The sequence below is a fragment of the Gossypium hirsutum genome, chromosome A08, assembly GCF_007990345.1.
Source record: "Gossypium hirsutum isolate 1008001.06 chromosome A08, Gossypium_hirsutum_v2.1, whole genome shotgun sequence".
NCBI lineage: Eukaryota > Viridiplantae > Streptophyta > Magnoliopsida > Malvales > Malvaceae > Gossypium > Gossypium hirsutum.
The window spans coordinates 65,452,926-65,470,799 of NC_053431.1; the positions used below are offsets into that span (position 1 = coordinate 65,452,926).

Below are 17,874 nucleotides of genomic sequence, written 5' to 3' on the forward strand. Positions count from 1 at the left end.
CAGGCCATTCGGCCTTATCACATATATACACTTTCACATTCATCACATCGGCCATTAGGCCTTATCACATATATACACTTTCACATTTATTCAAATATACTTCACATACCACATATACTATCATGTACAGACTTGGGTCTTGCCGAATCTACATCCATCACTTTCCAATGAATAATTAATTTTACGCCATACTATCATTTCATATTCGAATACTCATAAACTTACAATATCACGATTTAGAATTCAAGTATGGGTTTAATCAATAGCTTATGAGCAACTAAAACAAGTTTTATCCATGTTTACAACAAAATCACATATTCACTACGAGCTGTTTTCCTGAGCAATGGTCAATAAATTATTTATAACCGGAGCTACAAGACTCCAAATCACTTGCCTGTTAATTTTCCCTGAATATACGACTCGTATATCTTTCATCCATAAATTTTTCAGAATTTTAGGTTTGGCCAATCAATACCGAATTTTTCTTAAAGTTTTCCCTGTTTCACTGTTTGACTAATCTAACCAGTCTTCACTAAAATCAAAATTCTCATTGTACAGACCAAGTATGTTCTATTTGATTTCATTTGAAACTAGACTCATTAAGGAGTCCTAAAGCACATAAATTTTATCTTGTAACCATTTTTTGTACAAATTATTAAGTGATTTTCTTAAACAGAACAGGGGGATTTTTCGGAGTCATTCTGACACCCGTCTCACACAACTTTAAATATCTCTTTATTGGAAATTCCTTTGCTTACATGTCTCTTTTATAAGAAACTAGACTAATTAAGCTTTGATTGTAATATTTTTATTCAGCCTATAATTCAAGCACCAAACATTTTATAGTGATTTTTCTAAAATCACGACTTAACTTACTGCGGCTTGTTACCTGAGCAAATTATTACAATTTGCTCTTAAATTTCCAAGTCCAAACACTTAGGAACTTACCATTTTGAGTTTTAAGACAATATCATGGCCAATCATATCTTATTAAATCAACATCATTAATATCCTATTATAGTTGAATTTACTCCAAGCTTTATCACTTAAAACTTACCTCGGATGTGGTCGAACGATTTCGGCGGCTATTCGATCACTTTTTTCCCTTCCCTTATCCAACTTTGGTCCTCTAAGCTCTTGAGCTAATTCAAACAAATTTAACTTTAAGTCTCATTATGCTAGTATGGCCGAATATGACAAGAGTTTGATAGGTCTATGCCACTATAGCTCAAACAAAAATGGTATCATTTTTAATACATTGACAATTTAATACAATTAATTAACATTTCCATTGCATTTATGACTGAATACATGCAACACCAAGCTATCTATTCATTCATGTATGCATCTTATTTAAGCATGTATATCACAATTGAATTCATCATATAAATATCTATGATTCACTCAAATAATCTCATTACAACACATGGTGCTCCAACCATTATTTAAATTCAAAGCTCGGCTAGTACAACATATATACACTAGCAATCATTACTAACATTTTCACTTCATCTAATAGCTAGCTTAGCAAACCTTAATTTAACACATAATTCATACATATCACATTCCAAGCTTCACTCAATTCTATCACTTAAAACACACACATTACTCAATAACTTCATAGTTCAAATTCGGCAACTACACCACTAATATTCAAAATCATATTCGGCCTTAGTACTCCCTTGTTAGCCGATTTTTCTTCATTTAGAACTAAAATAATAAACCACAACATTTAAATTCATCTCATTCTTCTCCCATTTGGACCGAATGAACATTTATCAAATGAAAATTCAACTAAACAACAACTCTTTCTTTCTAAAATGTATATACACACACCATCATTGAAGGTAAATTCATGGTAACATTAGTATTGAAAGGTTGCGTTGTGGGCAGCCTAAGAGGACTCGCACACTTGGCTTAATTGCTGTAACATATCACATTCGGAGGCTGATTCGGACAGCATCAATAATACAATATTAGACAGCATAAACAGGGCAGCAATTAACAAATACCAACAGGTAAAATTGGACAGCAATTTGACAGTTTCAACAATTATCAATAAAAGTTGAAGGAAAACTCACCAAGGTTCCCACACCAATTCTACCTATTCTTGCTCCTCCTTTTAGCCTTCTACTTGAAAATTCAACTTATAAGAAACAATTCATGGTTTTCTACATGCACACTCTCCTCCTAGCTCATGAAAGACAAGAAGAAGATAGAAAATAAAATTGAAGTCTTTCTTTCTTCCATTCACGGCAAGGAGGGGCAACCACACACATTTTTTTTGTCATCATTTTCCTTCCCATTATTATTTTATCCTTTCTCACATAAACCATTAGCACGTCATGTTTTTGACATGTTTTGCCCATCACCCTTGTCATGGCTGGCCACTAGTAATTAAATGGGGGAAATTGACATGCAAGTCCACCCCTTTGATTACATGCACTAATAGATCCTTATGGATTAACCTATCACATTTCAAAAGTGTCACACATAAGTCCTATTACTAATTCACATGCAATCGACTAAATCGAAGCTTAAAACTTTCACACATTCATATTCACATATTTTAGACAATAAATATCATATTCAAATAATTTGGTGACTCGGTTTAGCGGTCTCGAAACCACTTTCCGACTAGGGTCATTTTAGGGCTGTCATAATTCATGTAATTCTGACTATAGCAAGCACCTTCTAATGTACTTAACTAAGCTCAATTTTTCTTCTCATACTTATTCTATCATTACATTATATAAAATTTTCTTTAGGGAATAATCTTGTCATTTGATTTTTTACTTGACAATATTAATGGAGCATGCACTAGATTGCCAAGTATTACATCATGCCACAATTTCAATGTAATTCACTCATGAAGCTAAGGCTTTTGACTAAAAAGATGGATGGAGAAAACAACTACCCCTTAGCTACTTAGCCTACTGCTACAGTAGAGTGTCCCCAAACTATTTTTTTTACTCATTCTTATTTGATCTTACTTTTTTGATCAATAATACAATGGAGCAAATAGAGTATCACTGGCCTACTCAATAATTTCAAACATTGGAGTTCTTTCTAGTGTCTTTTTAAATTTATTTTATTAATTCATTTACCCTTAGCTTTGCCGTGGTATTTATAATTAGACAATGTTAATTACTGATATTAATTTCAGACTTCTAAGTGTATTAAAAGAAACTACTATAGAGTAATTGCGAATATAGCTAGTCATTCTAATTTAGGCATCAATTTTCACACTGTAACACCCCATACCCGTACTGAGACCGAGACAAGGTACGAGGCGTTACCAGACATATACTCGGACACTTTCAAAAAATACGGGTTATAAATTTCATTCTAATTTAAAACCAATCAAGCAACATTATAGTGTCATTATTATAGGCCTACGAGTCCAAAACATACATTAAAAGCGATCCGGGACTAAACCGAGAACTATAAAAATTTTAGTAAAATTACTAAGGTTATGCTCACACGCCCGTGTGGAGGCAAAGACACACCCGTGTGCTTAGGGACATGCCTGTGTGTCCCACCTGTTTTGAATTGTTTGGATTTATTTTTCACTTCGAACCTACAGGGGTTTTCACACGGCCAAGCACACGTCCTGTCCTTAGCCCGTGTCCTCACACGACTTGGACCGCCGTGTCTTTGCATGTGTCCAAAAACTCAGACATTTTGTTTATGACATCATCATTCATTAAGCACATGGCCAAGGCACAAGCCCGTGTGTTAGGCCGTGTCCTCTATACAGTTGAGACACATGGCCATGTCTTTGTCCGTATGGTTACTACCATGCAAACTGACCTAAAATTTTAGGTGTAAGGGACACACGGCCAGGCAACACGCCCATGGGGGCTGACCGTGTGTCACACACAGCCTAGACACATGCCCGTGTGTCTGCCCGTGTGGACCTTTTCAGGGCTATTTTCCAAGCCTTTGGTCACCCTTTATCATCCGTACACACTTAAAGATATCAATGGTATGTAACATGGCCTAATTATACTCTTGAATAACTTTGACATAACTCATTGCATGCTAACCTCATCTCATCGGTTTGGTACATGCTAAATTATCCTTTTCACATTAAGGATTAACATAGCACATTTTATGCTTAGGCCATATTATAACCATATACTATTGTATGCTATGTCCACTCTCAATTATTAGGTTCCATTTCAAACATCCATTCATGATAAACCTCGTCATCATATCTTATGAAACATTTAATCATAGTAGGTTTACAACCTACATCAATATGAACCATATCTCATGGCCATATACAAAAGAATAAGAGTACCATTTAGACCCTTACATTGGCTAGCCAAATGACACGTATAACAAAATAACCAAAAACCCTATCCACTCTATTAAACAAAATGAAAGTATCTATATACCAAAGCAGGACCATTCGATAGTGTGTTGATTCTCCAACTGTCTTCCAATCTTCACGAGTCCACGAGCTCTGTAAGACAGAGAAAGGAGAAAGGGGGTAAGTGTTTATATGCTTAGTAAGTCCGGATAACTGGAAAATAAACTTATCGGTTAATTAGCATACAACCATATTAAGCAATAATTCCAACAAGCATGAAATAGTTTCCCTATCACATGCACTCAATCATCAAGTTAGTCTCATAATAATACATCATGTCATTAGTCTTAAATGAGCTCATCAATTCAATATACCCATTATTTATTTTATCATGTTAATCCCGTTGAATTCTCGGAAAATCTCGATGGATAGCCATTTACTATCAAGCCATACAAGTGATCATCTCGAGTACGCACTCCCGTGAACCTTATATCTTACGGCGGGATTACCAGTCTAGGATAAATCTCCCATAGTAGTAACTCATAGAGCAATGTCGGGATTACCGGTCCAGGCTAAATCCCTTTTTAATTACAATTGCTATCATCAGCTCGGATCTGAATTGCCAGTCTAGGCTAAATTCAGTCCTCAATCGGATTACCTGTTTGAGCTAAATCCTTAATGCACTATATTCTTTGGGAGGCTCGACCACTCAAGGAACTCTCATCTGGGCTAGATCCTTTCCATTTGAGATCATCGTATTACCCATCCGGGCTAAATCTTTTTCTGCAACACATGCAGGATCTAATGTCATGTAAGCCATAATTTACCCATTGAGCTTCCTTTTTCTATTTCAACCTGGACATTTATCATCTTTCTTTTACACAAGCACATTTCATGAATTATCATGCAATAAATATCTAAATTTTCATATATTCAAGAATGTGCATGTTTAATTATATTAAGAGTTTACTTCGGGTTATACGAACTTACTTGGTAATTACTTCGGTTTTGTGTCTCGGTTATTCTGAAACCTTTCGTTTTCCACGGTCGACCTCCGGAATTGGTTCCTCGGGGTCTATATCAATAAAATTAGATTATTAATACATGAAATTATTCGTTTTAGGCCTAAAACTTACGCCAGGGTAAAATGACCATTTTGCCCCTAACCTTTCACAATATTTACAATTTAGTCCTAAGGCTCGTATAATGAAATGCATGTAATTCCTTGGCTACCCAAGTCTAGCAGAATGTTATTCACACTCATAGAAGCCCATGTTTTCCCTTCATTCTATATTTTCCTACCCATTTCCACAACTTTTACAATTTAGTCCTTTAAGCCATTTCCATGAAAAACCACTTAGTAAAAGTTGTTTACCATCCTTTAAACTCTCATATCCTTCCATAATCATCAAAGCACAAACATCTCATGCATGGGTAAATTTTTGAACATGAACCCTAGCTTGAAATATGGGTAGAAATCAAGAGAGCATGTTACGAGAATCTAAAAAATACGAAGAACGTTAAAAACGGGGCTAGGGAGCACTTACTATTGAGCTTGAAAATGTCGAATACCCTAGCTTTGGAGACCCTTAGAATTTCGGCAGCATGGAGAAGAAAATGAGCTAATTTTAGCTTGACTTGTCCTTTTTTATTTAGTTTATTACCAAATGACCAAAATGCCCTTCCTTACTAAACTTCCAAAATTTTCCATGCATGCCCATTTTTGTCCAAAAACTTAGAAATTGGGAAAATTACTCTTTAAGGGCCTCTAATTAATATTCCAAAGAAATTTCGTACAAATTGCTTCTAGAACCCAAGTTTTGCAATTTATTCAATTTGGTCCATAATTTCCAATTGGACACCTTACACATAGAATTTCTTCATGAAACTTCAACACATGCTTATTTTCATATCCTAGACCTTATAATGATCATGAAATAATTATTTTAACATCGGATTTGTGGTCTAGAAACCACTATTCTGACTAGGCCCTAATCCGGGTTGTTACACACGCGACTATCTTAAGCTAAACATACCTAATCAACTATCACAATTTTTATAGTTTGAAGAGTTATTATCCTCATCGAACATCATATATAACAATATAATTCTCATGGTCTAACAATCATTTAGCATTTGTATGTCATGGCAAAATGAATGACAAAATGATCTAATGTTCAAACAAATTATCTCATGCATGCAATATATACAACACACCCCCAAACCTAAAGGTTGCATTGTCCTCAATGCATGATCAAACACAAAATTTCACTTATGCAGAAAAAAAATAGATGTGTAGAAAATGCAATGAAAATAATTATGAATGCATGAAAAACACATGTAAAAATGGAAAAAATGCAAATGAAAAGTAAAAACAAAAGCTTGGAAAGAATTTGTGTTACTTTAGTTGGATCGGGTGGATTTCCTAGTAGTGTGCTTGTAGCACTGCTTTCATTTCAGCAAATTTATTGGCACCTATTCTTCATCATTATCTGATTTCGTGATATCATCAATCAGTTGATTAATCTCATGATCTTGCTCCGATATGAGTGCAGTGGTTTGAGGTGCAGTAGTAGGTTCTTGTGGTGCAGAAGTTTGATTCATGTTATCTCATTCCTTATCTTAGTCAATATTCACCAATTCTATTTTATCTTCCTCCCTTTTGTTTGTAACACCCCTTAACCCTTATTCTTCACCAGAATAGGGTTGCGAAGCATTAACGGATATTTTAGAACAAACGAACAATTATATAATAATATAACATACACATCATAATTTAATCATAATGTCCCTTTATTGAGCCCTCGAGGCCCAAATTATATGTTAGAAACAAATCGGGACTTAATCAAAAGTTCAGAAAATTTTTCGTGAAATTTCAAAATTTTTCTCAAGTACAAGGCTCACACGCCTGTGTGGTCTAGGGACACACCCGTGTGACCCTAAACATGCCAGTGTTTCAGGCTGTGTCTAACCTCGTGTAACTCTCTGACTCAAACAAAAAATAAGTACAGTTTTTCACACGGCCGGAACACATGCCCATGTGTTAAGCCATGTACCTCACACGGATAAGACACACACCGTGTCTCTGCCCATGTAGTAATACCTGAGCATTCTATTTTAAAATTTTTAAGATGGAGGGGACACACGACTTAACCACACACCCATGTGTAAGCCTTGTGTCTCACACTGTCTGGTCACACGCCCCTGTTCCAGGTCGTGTGGACCCAAAATGAGCCTTATACATCAAGTTTACCAACCTTACAAATCTTGAACCTCAAGCAACACAAAAACCAAACATTCAACCAATCCAAAACACATTCAAATACCTCTAATACATTCCAAATTTATCAATCTAAGGACCTAATCAAAGTACCCTTATGGATACTCTATTCAAAACAATTTAATAAGTCATCAATCAAACCAATTTTTACATCATGCCAATTCAAGTTAAATTTTTGCTTATTTGTATTCACTTTTGCATAAATTTAAACTTTTCATATTAAAAGTTAATGTATCACATATATTTATCTAAGAACAATCATCATCATCTTATAATTTCATTTACATTTGCTTCTCAATGAGACATACAAAACATCCTAGGTACATGCCAATATCAAAAGGAAATAAGCTACACCACTTGAGTTTGGGATCGACTCTGGATGCTGATTCGGCAATTCGACTTTAACCTAACCTGCGCACAGAAACAAACCGTACGCTGAGTATAAAACACAGTGGTATTTCTAGAATTCGAATACTTTAAAGGAAATAATATTATAAAACATACACTTTAAACCAAATATAAACATTAGCTAATCAATAATTCATTTTATACATTTAACCTTCATTTCTCTTCAATAACTAATTCAAATAGCTTTTCTCACTTTGATTCACATATCATTTAGCCATAACAATACTCTTTTCATGAACCCTTGGTTCATGCATTTCATTTGTACAATTCAATTCAATGTCCAATTTCAAATTCACATTCAATAACATTCAATATCAATCTTTTTGCAAATGCATTTATTTACCCCTCTTAACAAAACTTGGACTTTGGCGGATACACGGATCCAGCCAAAACACGCCAGTATCGGCCTTGCTGAAGTAAGTTGGTACCTAGTACCTCATCGAATTTATCCGAATCAATAATTTGACACCCAGTGTCTCATCGACTCGAAGTCGAAGTATCCCTGAACTCTTCCAATCCTATGGCATGCCAACTATATCTGACTCAGCCCGATACAGTCAATAGGGTTTTCAAATCACTTTTCAATTTCCAATCAATACACATTCAGTAATCACACATTATATCATAATTCAATTTGATTCAATACTAATACTTAGCTCAATTCCACTTACCATAAATATATTAATAAATATGATAATTAATAATTAGCTTCGGATTATAGAAATACTAATTGTAATTCTTGAGTTACTCCTCGATAATCTTGTCTTTTTCTTTCTTAGCCGAGGTCAACGTTATCTACTGGAATCAAACAATTAAAATTTATCAATATACTACAATTTAACATTAAATATTTCAATTTATACACAACTCTTGCCTAAATTCTAATTTAGTCCTTAAATCAAAACTAACTCTTTTTCTTCCAAACTAATTTCATAACTTATTCAATTTCCTCTTTAAACTAATTTCAACTCTTTAATTTTACCATAAAACCCTAATTTCAAAATTCTCTCAATTTAGTCCTTATTACTTAAAATTTATGATTTATTTTAAAATTAAATCCCTTTTCACTTCTAACTTGGAGTTCTATCAATTTAACCCCTAATACTTCAATTTATTCAACATGAACAACATCTAAAAATTCACTAACTTCTAAAATTTCAACTTAAATAAAGTAGTATTTTATTCTAGGATTTTAAAAACATTAAAATTACAAGAAAAGGATTAAATTGACTTACCAATTAAACTTAAAACCTTAAAACCCTAGTTTCCCTTTTTCTTTTTCTTTCTATTTTATTTCTCTCTTTTTCTTGCCTTCCTCTGTTCTTGTTCTTCTTTTTCTTTTGTTTCTTTATTATTTCTTTCATGTTTTATTTAATGTATAATAATAATATAATAGTAATATAATAATATTTTAAATATGCTTAAATATTAAGTATGTATTTAATATAAATAAATATATGTATATTATACATACACATGGAATTATATTTTCCATACATTTGTCACTTATGATCTATTTACTAATTTAGTCCATTCATTTTTCTTTTAATCTATAATTAAACTTTCACCCTTTATTTAATTTAATCCTTTCACCTAATTAACCTTAATTCAAGCTAATTCACTTAACCAAAACCTAATTAATCACACAACTATCTTTGTAAATATTTTTAATAAATATTTATGAATCCGTTTCATGAAAATGGAGACCCGAAAATGCACTTTTTCGTTATCCGTAAATTTTGGGTCATTACATTTCTCCCCCTTTAATAAATTTCGTCCTCGAAATTTACCTGAAAAGAAGTGGGGGTACTGAGATCTCATAGTTTCTTCTGGTTCCCAAGTTGCTTCTTTAATACTATGACTTCGCCATAACACTTTTACTAATGGAACCCGTTTATTACACAAGTCTTTCACCTCTCGAGCTAATATCTCAACCGGTTCTTCTTCATATGATAAATTAGGCCAGATTTCTATATCTTCTATCGAAATAATATGAGAGAGATCTGATCTATATCTTCTGAGCATTGAAATATGAAAAACATCGTGAATTTTCTGTATTTCCGGAGGCAAAGCTAAACGGTAGGCAATTGACCCAACTCTTTCCACAATCTCATATGACCCAATAAAACGAGGACTCAGTTTTCCCTTTCAACCAAATCTCAAGATTTTCTTCCAAGGTGAAACTTTGAGAAATGCTTTATCACCTACAAAATACTCAATATCCCGGTGTTTCAAATCTACATACGATTTCTGTATATCGAAAGCTGCATTCAATCTATCTCGAATATTCGTAACAGTGTCCTCTGTTTCTTGAATTAAATCCAACCCAATCATCTTTCTTTCATTCAATTCTATCCAACACACAGGTGTTCGACATCTGCGACTATATAATGCTTCATACGAAGCCATTTGAATACTCGATTGAAAATTATTATTATATACAAACTCAGCCAGAGGCAAATAACACTCCCAACCAGATTCAAAATCAATAACACAAGCACGAAGCATATCTTCCAAAATCTGAATAACACATTCAGATTGTCCATCAGTCTGCGGATGAAAAGCTGTGCTAAAGTTGAGTCGTGTACCAAGAGAATCATGTAACTGTCTCCAAAATCTCGATGTGAACCGTGGATCCCAATAAAAAATTATCGATATAAGTATACCATGTAATCTCACAATTTCTCGAATATAAATTTCAGCAAGTTTCTGAAGTGACCAATTAGTTCGGACTACAATGAAATGAACTAATTTTGTGAGTCGATCAACAATCTCCCAAATAGCATTTCTCTTGCTTGTCGACAATGGTAACCCTGTTACAAAATCCATTATAATACAGTCCCACTTCTACTCAGGAATATTAATAGGCTGAAGTAGTCTAGTAGGAACCTGATGATCGACCTTAACTTGTTGACAAGTCAAGAATTTAGCCACATATTCAACTATATCTCTTTTCATACCCGGCCATCAATACAATTCCCGTAGGTTATGTTACATTTTCGTTTCTCCCGAATGTAATGCAAAACGACTATCATGTGCTTCATGAAGTATCAAATCTTTCAGTTCTAAAACATCTGGTACACAAATCCTATAATGAAATCTCAAACAACCATGATCATCAATGTTGAAATTCTCTGACATGCCATTCTGAACCATTTCTCTGTTCTTCATCAACTTATCATCTTCTGACTGTGCTGACTTGATCCGATCAAACATCACTTGTTTAACTTTCAATTCAGCCAATAAGCTTCCATCATCACTAATATTGAGTTGTGCAAACTTGCTCTGTAACACCCTTTACCCGTACCCGAGGTTGGGATAAGGTACGAGGCGTTACCGGACAAACATACAAACATTAAACTAAAATACGGGCCATAAAATTTCATTCATATTTCAAAACATTCATTTACTTACACATAGTCCCTTATTTGAGTCTACGGAGCCCAAAACATACTTTAGAAAGGGTTCGGGACTAAACCGAGAACTTACGAAAATCTTGGAAATTTCATACTTTAAGGCTCTACACGCCCGTGTCCCAAAGTCGTATTCCATACACGGCTGAGACACATGATCGTGTCTCTACCTGTGTAGAATATTCCTAGGCTATTTTCCAAGCTTTGGTCAACCTTAATCTCTTACACACTTATACAAAATCAAAAGCATGTAACATGGTATTCATTTAATGATTAAACATTCTCAATAAACCACAAACATAGCATTTGTATGTCATCATACATGTGTCTCTCATACTCATTTTACCTTGTCTATTATAATACCAATTATACATTTATGCCAAGATTACCCTCTTACCAAGTATCTTCAGCTTAATCATCAAGCATTCATATTTAAAGCTAGATCATATATTTATAAAATACCACAATTTAGATGCGCAGAACAACATGTTTGCCTAAAACATTTCAATTCAAGTCCATACCCATCAAGCAATACATTGAGACTAATCATATATATATACATGTCATGATACATATTATTCTCTTTCTGTTTTCTTATAAACACATATCATTTGTTTCATTATATCAATATTTCATATACCATAGTTTCCATGTATTCCACCTCCTCTCTATTCCACATCCTTAATGTATGTAGCATTTTTGTAAGTACGATTTCACAATTTACTAATAAACGCTCACATCAAACTATCCACACGAGTTATAGTCACTTACTTATTTATAATTCGAGCTACAGAGCTCCAAATTAAGATCCGTAAATTTCCCCTGAAACTACACTCACATATCTTTCCACCATAAAAGTTTCATAATTTTTGGTCTAGCCAATTAGTACAGTTTATTCATTAAAATTTCCCCTGTTTCACTTTCTGACAGTTCTGACCTCTCTTCACTAAAAATTAATTATCTCATAGTATAGAACTCGGATAATGTTCTTGTTGATTTATCTTGAAAATATACTAATTAGGGATTTTAAAAATATAAGTTTGAGCCTCTAATTATTTTTATCCAAATTTTTGTGATTTTCCAAAGTCAGAACAGGGGATCACGTAATCATTCTGAACCAGTCTCACAAAAACATAAATATCTCAAAATATAGAACTCCTTTTCTTGCTCTGTTTCTTTTATATAAAAATAGACTTATTAAGATTTAATTTGATATCTCATTCAGTCTCTGATTCAATTTCTATTATTTTTGGTGATATTTCAAAATCACATCACTGCTACTGTCCAAAACAGTTTTATTGCTAATTCACTCTTTCACACTTTCTTTTTATTAACCTCATTTTAACATACATATCCCAAATCATTTTCACCACATTTCATACATCACAAGTATAGGCCCATGATCACAAGATCACCATAAAATCATCCTCATGTATAACTTACTTGTTTATAATCTTACCATATCGTGGTCACTTAATGAACACATCATTCACATAACCAAGTTCTTGCACTTATTCATCACAACACTCACAAAGCAATACATAGAGAGTCTCCCGTTGAACACTTCGGAATATAATTCGGATACATGGAAAGTTTGCACATAAGTGTCATATATGTAGCAAAACTATCTGGCACGCATAGTAGCCTGCACTTAGTACTATACATGCGACCAATTATTCGGTACACATAGTAGCCTGCACTTTGTACTACACACGTGACCTAACTATCTGATACACGTAGTAGCCTGCACTTAGTACTACACACGTGATCAAAGTTATCGGGTATGCATAGTAGCCTGCACTTAGTACTACACATGCGACCTGGCTACATATATCCCGTAGCTCTCTTGTCTACATGGTGTACACATAGTATCACCCATGTGACCTAGCTACATCATAATGTCTTGTAGCTCTCTTGTACACATGATGTGCATTTAGCACCATACATGTGACCTAGCTATATACTATCTGTATCATCCAATCTTTCCGAAGGTTCAACTGGGATTTCTCTCTCTTTTCCAACAATTTCACCAATCAAGTAATTATCCATAAACATAGTTCCAATATTATTATAAAATATCATAATACAAGTAATATTGATGTATTACTTACATATAAACTTACATCTCATTTAATATCAAGGCAATAACATTAAATTACACATTGCCTTATTAAAAATCATATGAACTTACAATTTCCCATAATATCCATAATCAAGAAATCACATTTATGTATGAGAATTCAATGCACTTCATGTACCATAGACATATTTTTAAATCAATTCATAAACTTGGCACCATAATCATTTAATTTAACATAATTCAATTAATTCACTAAATTTAACTTTCAAATATAAATTACAGCATTATTGTTGTATTATTATCATACCAACTTACATACTTTCAATACCTCGAAAATCATAGTAAATATATCAATTTTACATTGAAACATGAATAAATTAATGCTTATTATACATATGAACTTACCTCGATACTAAAACGACCATTTAACTAACTTTCCCAATTTTCAATTTTTCTCTCATTCTAGGTTCAAATCTCGTTTTTCGAGATCTAAAACATCATATTTTACTTATTTAATTAATGTACTATTCAAAACAGTCCTTAACTCAAACTTTGGAAAATTTACAATTTTTCCCCTAAACTTTTGCATATTTACGCTTTTGCCCCTAGGCTCGGGAATTAAACTTCATCCCTTATTCTTATGTTTTATGACATGATGATCACTTTTCTCTTCTATGGAAACATCAAATTCTCACTCTAACATTTACTTATGACTATTAGGTATTTTTACCGATTAAGCACTTTTACTCGTTTTCACTCAAAACCGAGTAGCACAAGTTGTCTAACATAATTTAAAACCTCATATTCTATCATAAAACATCAAAATAAACACATTTCACCTATGGGTATTTTTCCAAATATGAACCCTAGCTTAAATTATTGCTAGAATAAGCTTAATCAAATTACCGGGATTGTAAAAACGTAAAGAACTTGAAAAACAGGGTTAGAACAGACTTACTATTGAGCTTGGAAAGCTTGAAAACCCTAGACATGGCTTCCCCCATGCTAATTTCGGCCTCCATGAAAAAGATGAGTCAATTTTGGCTTTTTTTCCCTTTTTATTTCTTTTAATTACCAAATGACCAAAATGCCCTTCCTTACTAAACTTTCAAAAATTCCATCCATGTCCAACTTTTTTCCATCACTTAGAAATTGGTCAAATTGCTATTTAAGACCTCCTAATTAATATTTCAAAGCAATTTCATACTAGAAACTTCTAGAATGCAAGTTTTGCAACTTATTCAATTTAGTCCCTAACTTCAAATTGAGCACTTTATGCATAGAATTTCTTCACAAAATTTTCATACAATCATGCAATCATATCATAGACCTCAAAATAATCATAAAATAATTATTTCTATCTCAGATTTTGTGGTCCCAAAACCTCTATTCCAACTAGACCCAATTTTGGGCTATTACATGCTCGTAATACAATTGCTACTTTTCTACTCAATGCATCAGCTACAACATTGGCTTTACTAGGATGATAATCAATAACACAATCATAGCCTTTTAAAAGCTGTATCCATCGATGTTGTCTCAAATTTAACTCATTTTGAGATAAAAGATACTTGAGACTTTTATGATCAGTATAAATGTAGCATTTCTCACTATACAAGTAATGTTTCCAAATCTTTAGTGCAAAAATTACAGCAGCTAATTCCAAATCATGTGCCAAATAGTTACGTTTATAAGGTTTCAATTGCCGAGATGCATAAGCAATTACCTTTCCATCTTACATCAATACACACTCGAGACTATTCAAAGAAGCATCACTATACACAAAAAAATCTTTTCTTGACTCTGGTAAAGTCAAAACTGGTGCTTCAATCAACATTTGCATCAACTTCTCAAAACTTCACTGGCACTGATCATTCCAGACAAACGAAACATTCTTTTGCAACAACTTTGTCATCAGTAAGACTATCTTTGAAAATCCATGTACAAATCTTCGATAGTAACCAGTTAATCCAAGAAAACTATGAACCTCTGATACATTTTTCGGTGCTATCCACTGAACAATCAGCTCATTCTTCTTCGGATCAACTCTAATTCCATCTGCCAATACCAAATGTCCCCAAAACACAACTTCTGATAACCAGAATTCACATTTGCTAAGTTTCCCGTATAACTGTTTCTCTCGTAATATTTACAAAATAATTCTGTGATGTTATTCATGTTTAGATTCAAATTTCGAATAAACCAGAATATCATCAATGAAAACCACCACAAACTGATCTGGGTATGGTTGAAAAATATGGTTCATAAGATCCATGAAAGCAGTTGGAGCATTTGTCAATCCAAAAGGCATTACTAAAAATTCATAACAGCCATACCTTGTACGAAATGCTGTCTTCGGTACATCACTTTCTTTCACCTTCAACTAGTAATAACCCGATCTCAAATAAATCTTTGAAAAGACAGAAGCTCCTTTTAGCTGATCAAATAAATCATCAATACGAGGTAACGGGTATCGATTCTTGATGGTCACCTTGTTCAATTGTCTATAATCAATACATAACCGCATTATACCATCTTTCTTTTTAACAAACAGCACTAAAGCTCCCCAAGGTGAAATACTGGGACGTATAAATCCTCGATCCAGTAAATCCTGTTATTGTACTTTCAATTTTTTAGCTCGGTAGGTGACATATGATACGAGGGTATTGATATCAGAGCTATTCCAAGATAAACTTCTATTGCAACTTCGACCTTTCGATCAGGTGGTAATCCCTACAATTCTTCAGGAAATACATCAGGAAATTCACAAACAGTCCGAATTTTACTACATTGACTTTCAACAGAATTTGAATTAATAACATATGCCAGAAAAGCTACACAACCCTGATGAAGAAGTTTATTAACCTGAATCGATGGGATAATACGAGTCGACCCATTGGTTCGAATTCCATTTACCTCAATCTTATCCCGATTTTCACTCTGAATAATAAACTTCTTTTTACAACAATCTAAAATTACCCCAAGTTCTGAATGCCGGTCCATTCCCAGAATTATATCAAAGTCGCCAAATGGCATTATCAACAGATCAACAGGAAATATTATGTTTTGTATCATTAGAGGACATCTCCTACACACCTGATCCACTAGCACAGTTTGCCCCAATGGACTAGACACCGCTATTGATACTCTAGACATTTCAGATTTTATATTTCCCGATTCAACCAATTTTGTATTAACATATGAATGTGAAGATCTCAGATCTATTAAAGCATAAACAAGTTCTAAATGCAATAAAAATATACCTGTCACTACTTCATGTGGATCACCCTCTTCATGGGTCCATACAACATATGCTCGACCTGGTACTCTTGCTTCTAATTTTTGAGTAGTAACATCACTTCCTCTTCTAGCACTACCTCTAAAAAACGAACCACTTCTACCTGATCCTCAACCTCTAGAAGTAGGCATTGATCTCTGTGATGTAACTGGTGTAACATTCTCATTTTTCGGACAATCTCTAATGAAATGCTCAGTAGATCCACAATGAAAACAACCTCGAGTTAATTTCCAGCATTCACTTCTATGCTTTTTCCCACAGTGTTCATAATCTAGAATTTTAGTATCCCGCAATGGACCTAGTACAATACCAGTGGAAAATATCATCTATCTTTCACGGATTCTATCACCTCTGTCTGATCTAAAACTCGATCTCCAACTACCACAAGATCCTTTTGATCTTTTAGATTGTGGATTTGAACTAGTAGCTCTAGAACGTTTCCCAAACGAACGAGTATTTTTAGGCTTTTTGTTAAGACCCAATACTTGTTCAACCATCTTTGCTCTTTCAACTAAATCTTCAAATTCTGTAATTTTGAGATATACTAGCTGCACACGTAATTCATCAGGTAAACCCCGTAGAAATCTCTTACAACTATAAGCTTCGGTTGGCACATATTCTATAACATCCCTTACTCGTGTCCTACACTGGGACGAGGAACGAGGCATTATCGATCTTTAACATATACTTTAACACAAATCGGGCATACAAATTTCATCCGATCTTAAAAACATTTAAATATAAACACAATGTCCATTCTACGGCCTACATGGCCTTTAACATGCTTCAAGGGTGGTTTGGGACTAAACTGAGAGCTTCCAAAAATTTTACAACACTTAGGAAAAGTTTTTCAAGTTGGGAGAGTCACACGCTCGTGTGGATTTCACACGCCCGTGTGGTTAGGACACGCTTGTGTCCTCAACCCATGTAACTCTCTGTTATGATGTCAGCAATAATTAAAGGTCACACGGCCAAGTCACACGCCCGTGTGCTAGGCCATGTGGCGAATTAAATTTTCATATTTAAGGTGCAGACTTCACACGGCTTGGGTACACGCCCGTCTCCTGAGGCTGTGTT

The 17,874-nt window shown here is 33.9% G+C and overlaps 1 protein-coding gene across 1 annotated transcript; it reads right to left on the minus strand.

Annotated features, from left to right (window-relative positions):
* Positions 1–16,232: 16,232 nt before the first annotated feature.
* On the minus strand, positions 16,233–17,465 carry LOC107908332 (uncharacterized). Its single transcript, XM_016835841.1, has 3 exons — positions 17,147–17,465; positions 16,763–16,900; positions 16,233–16,720 (listed from the first exon to the last, which is right to left on the minus strand). The coding sequence occupies exons 1-3, from the start codon at positions 17,463–17,465 to the stop codon at positions 16,233–16,235; spliced, it is 945 nt and encodes a 314-aa protein (XP_016691330.1).
* Positions 17,466–17,874: the final 409 nt, after the last annotated feature.

Coding starts and splice junctions, on each gene's coding strand:
- LOC107908332 (XM_016835841.1), bottom strand. CDS start 17,465: ATGCCTCGTTCCTCGTCCCAGTGTAGGACACGAGTAAGGGATGTTATA. Junction 16,901..17,146: donor GAGTTTTAGATCAGACAGAG/GTGATAGAATCC, acceptor GTTGAGGATCAG/GTAGAAGTGGTTCGTTTTTT. Junction 16,721..16,762: donor TCCACATGAAGTAGTGACAG/GTATATTTTTAT, acceptor ATGCTTTAATAG/ATCTGAGATCTTCACATTCA.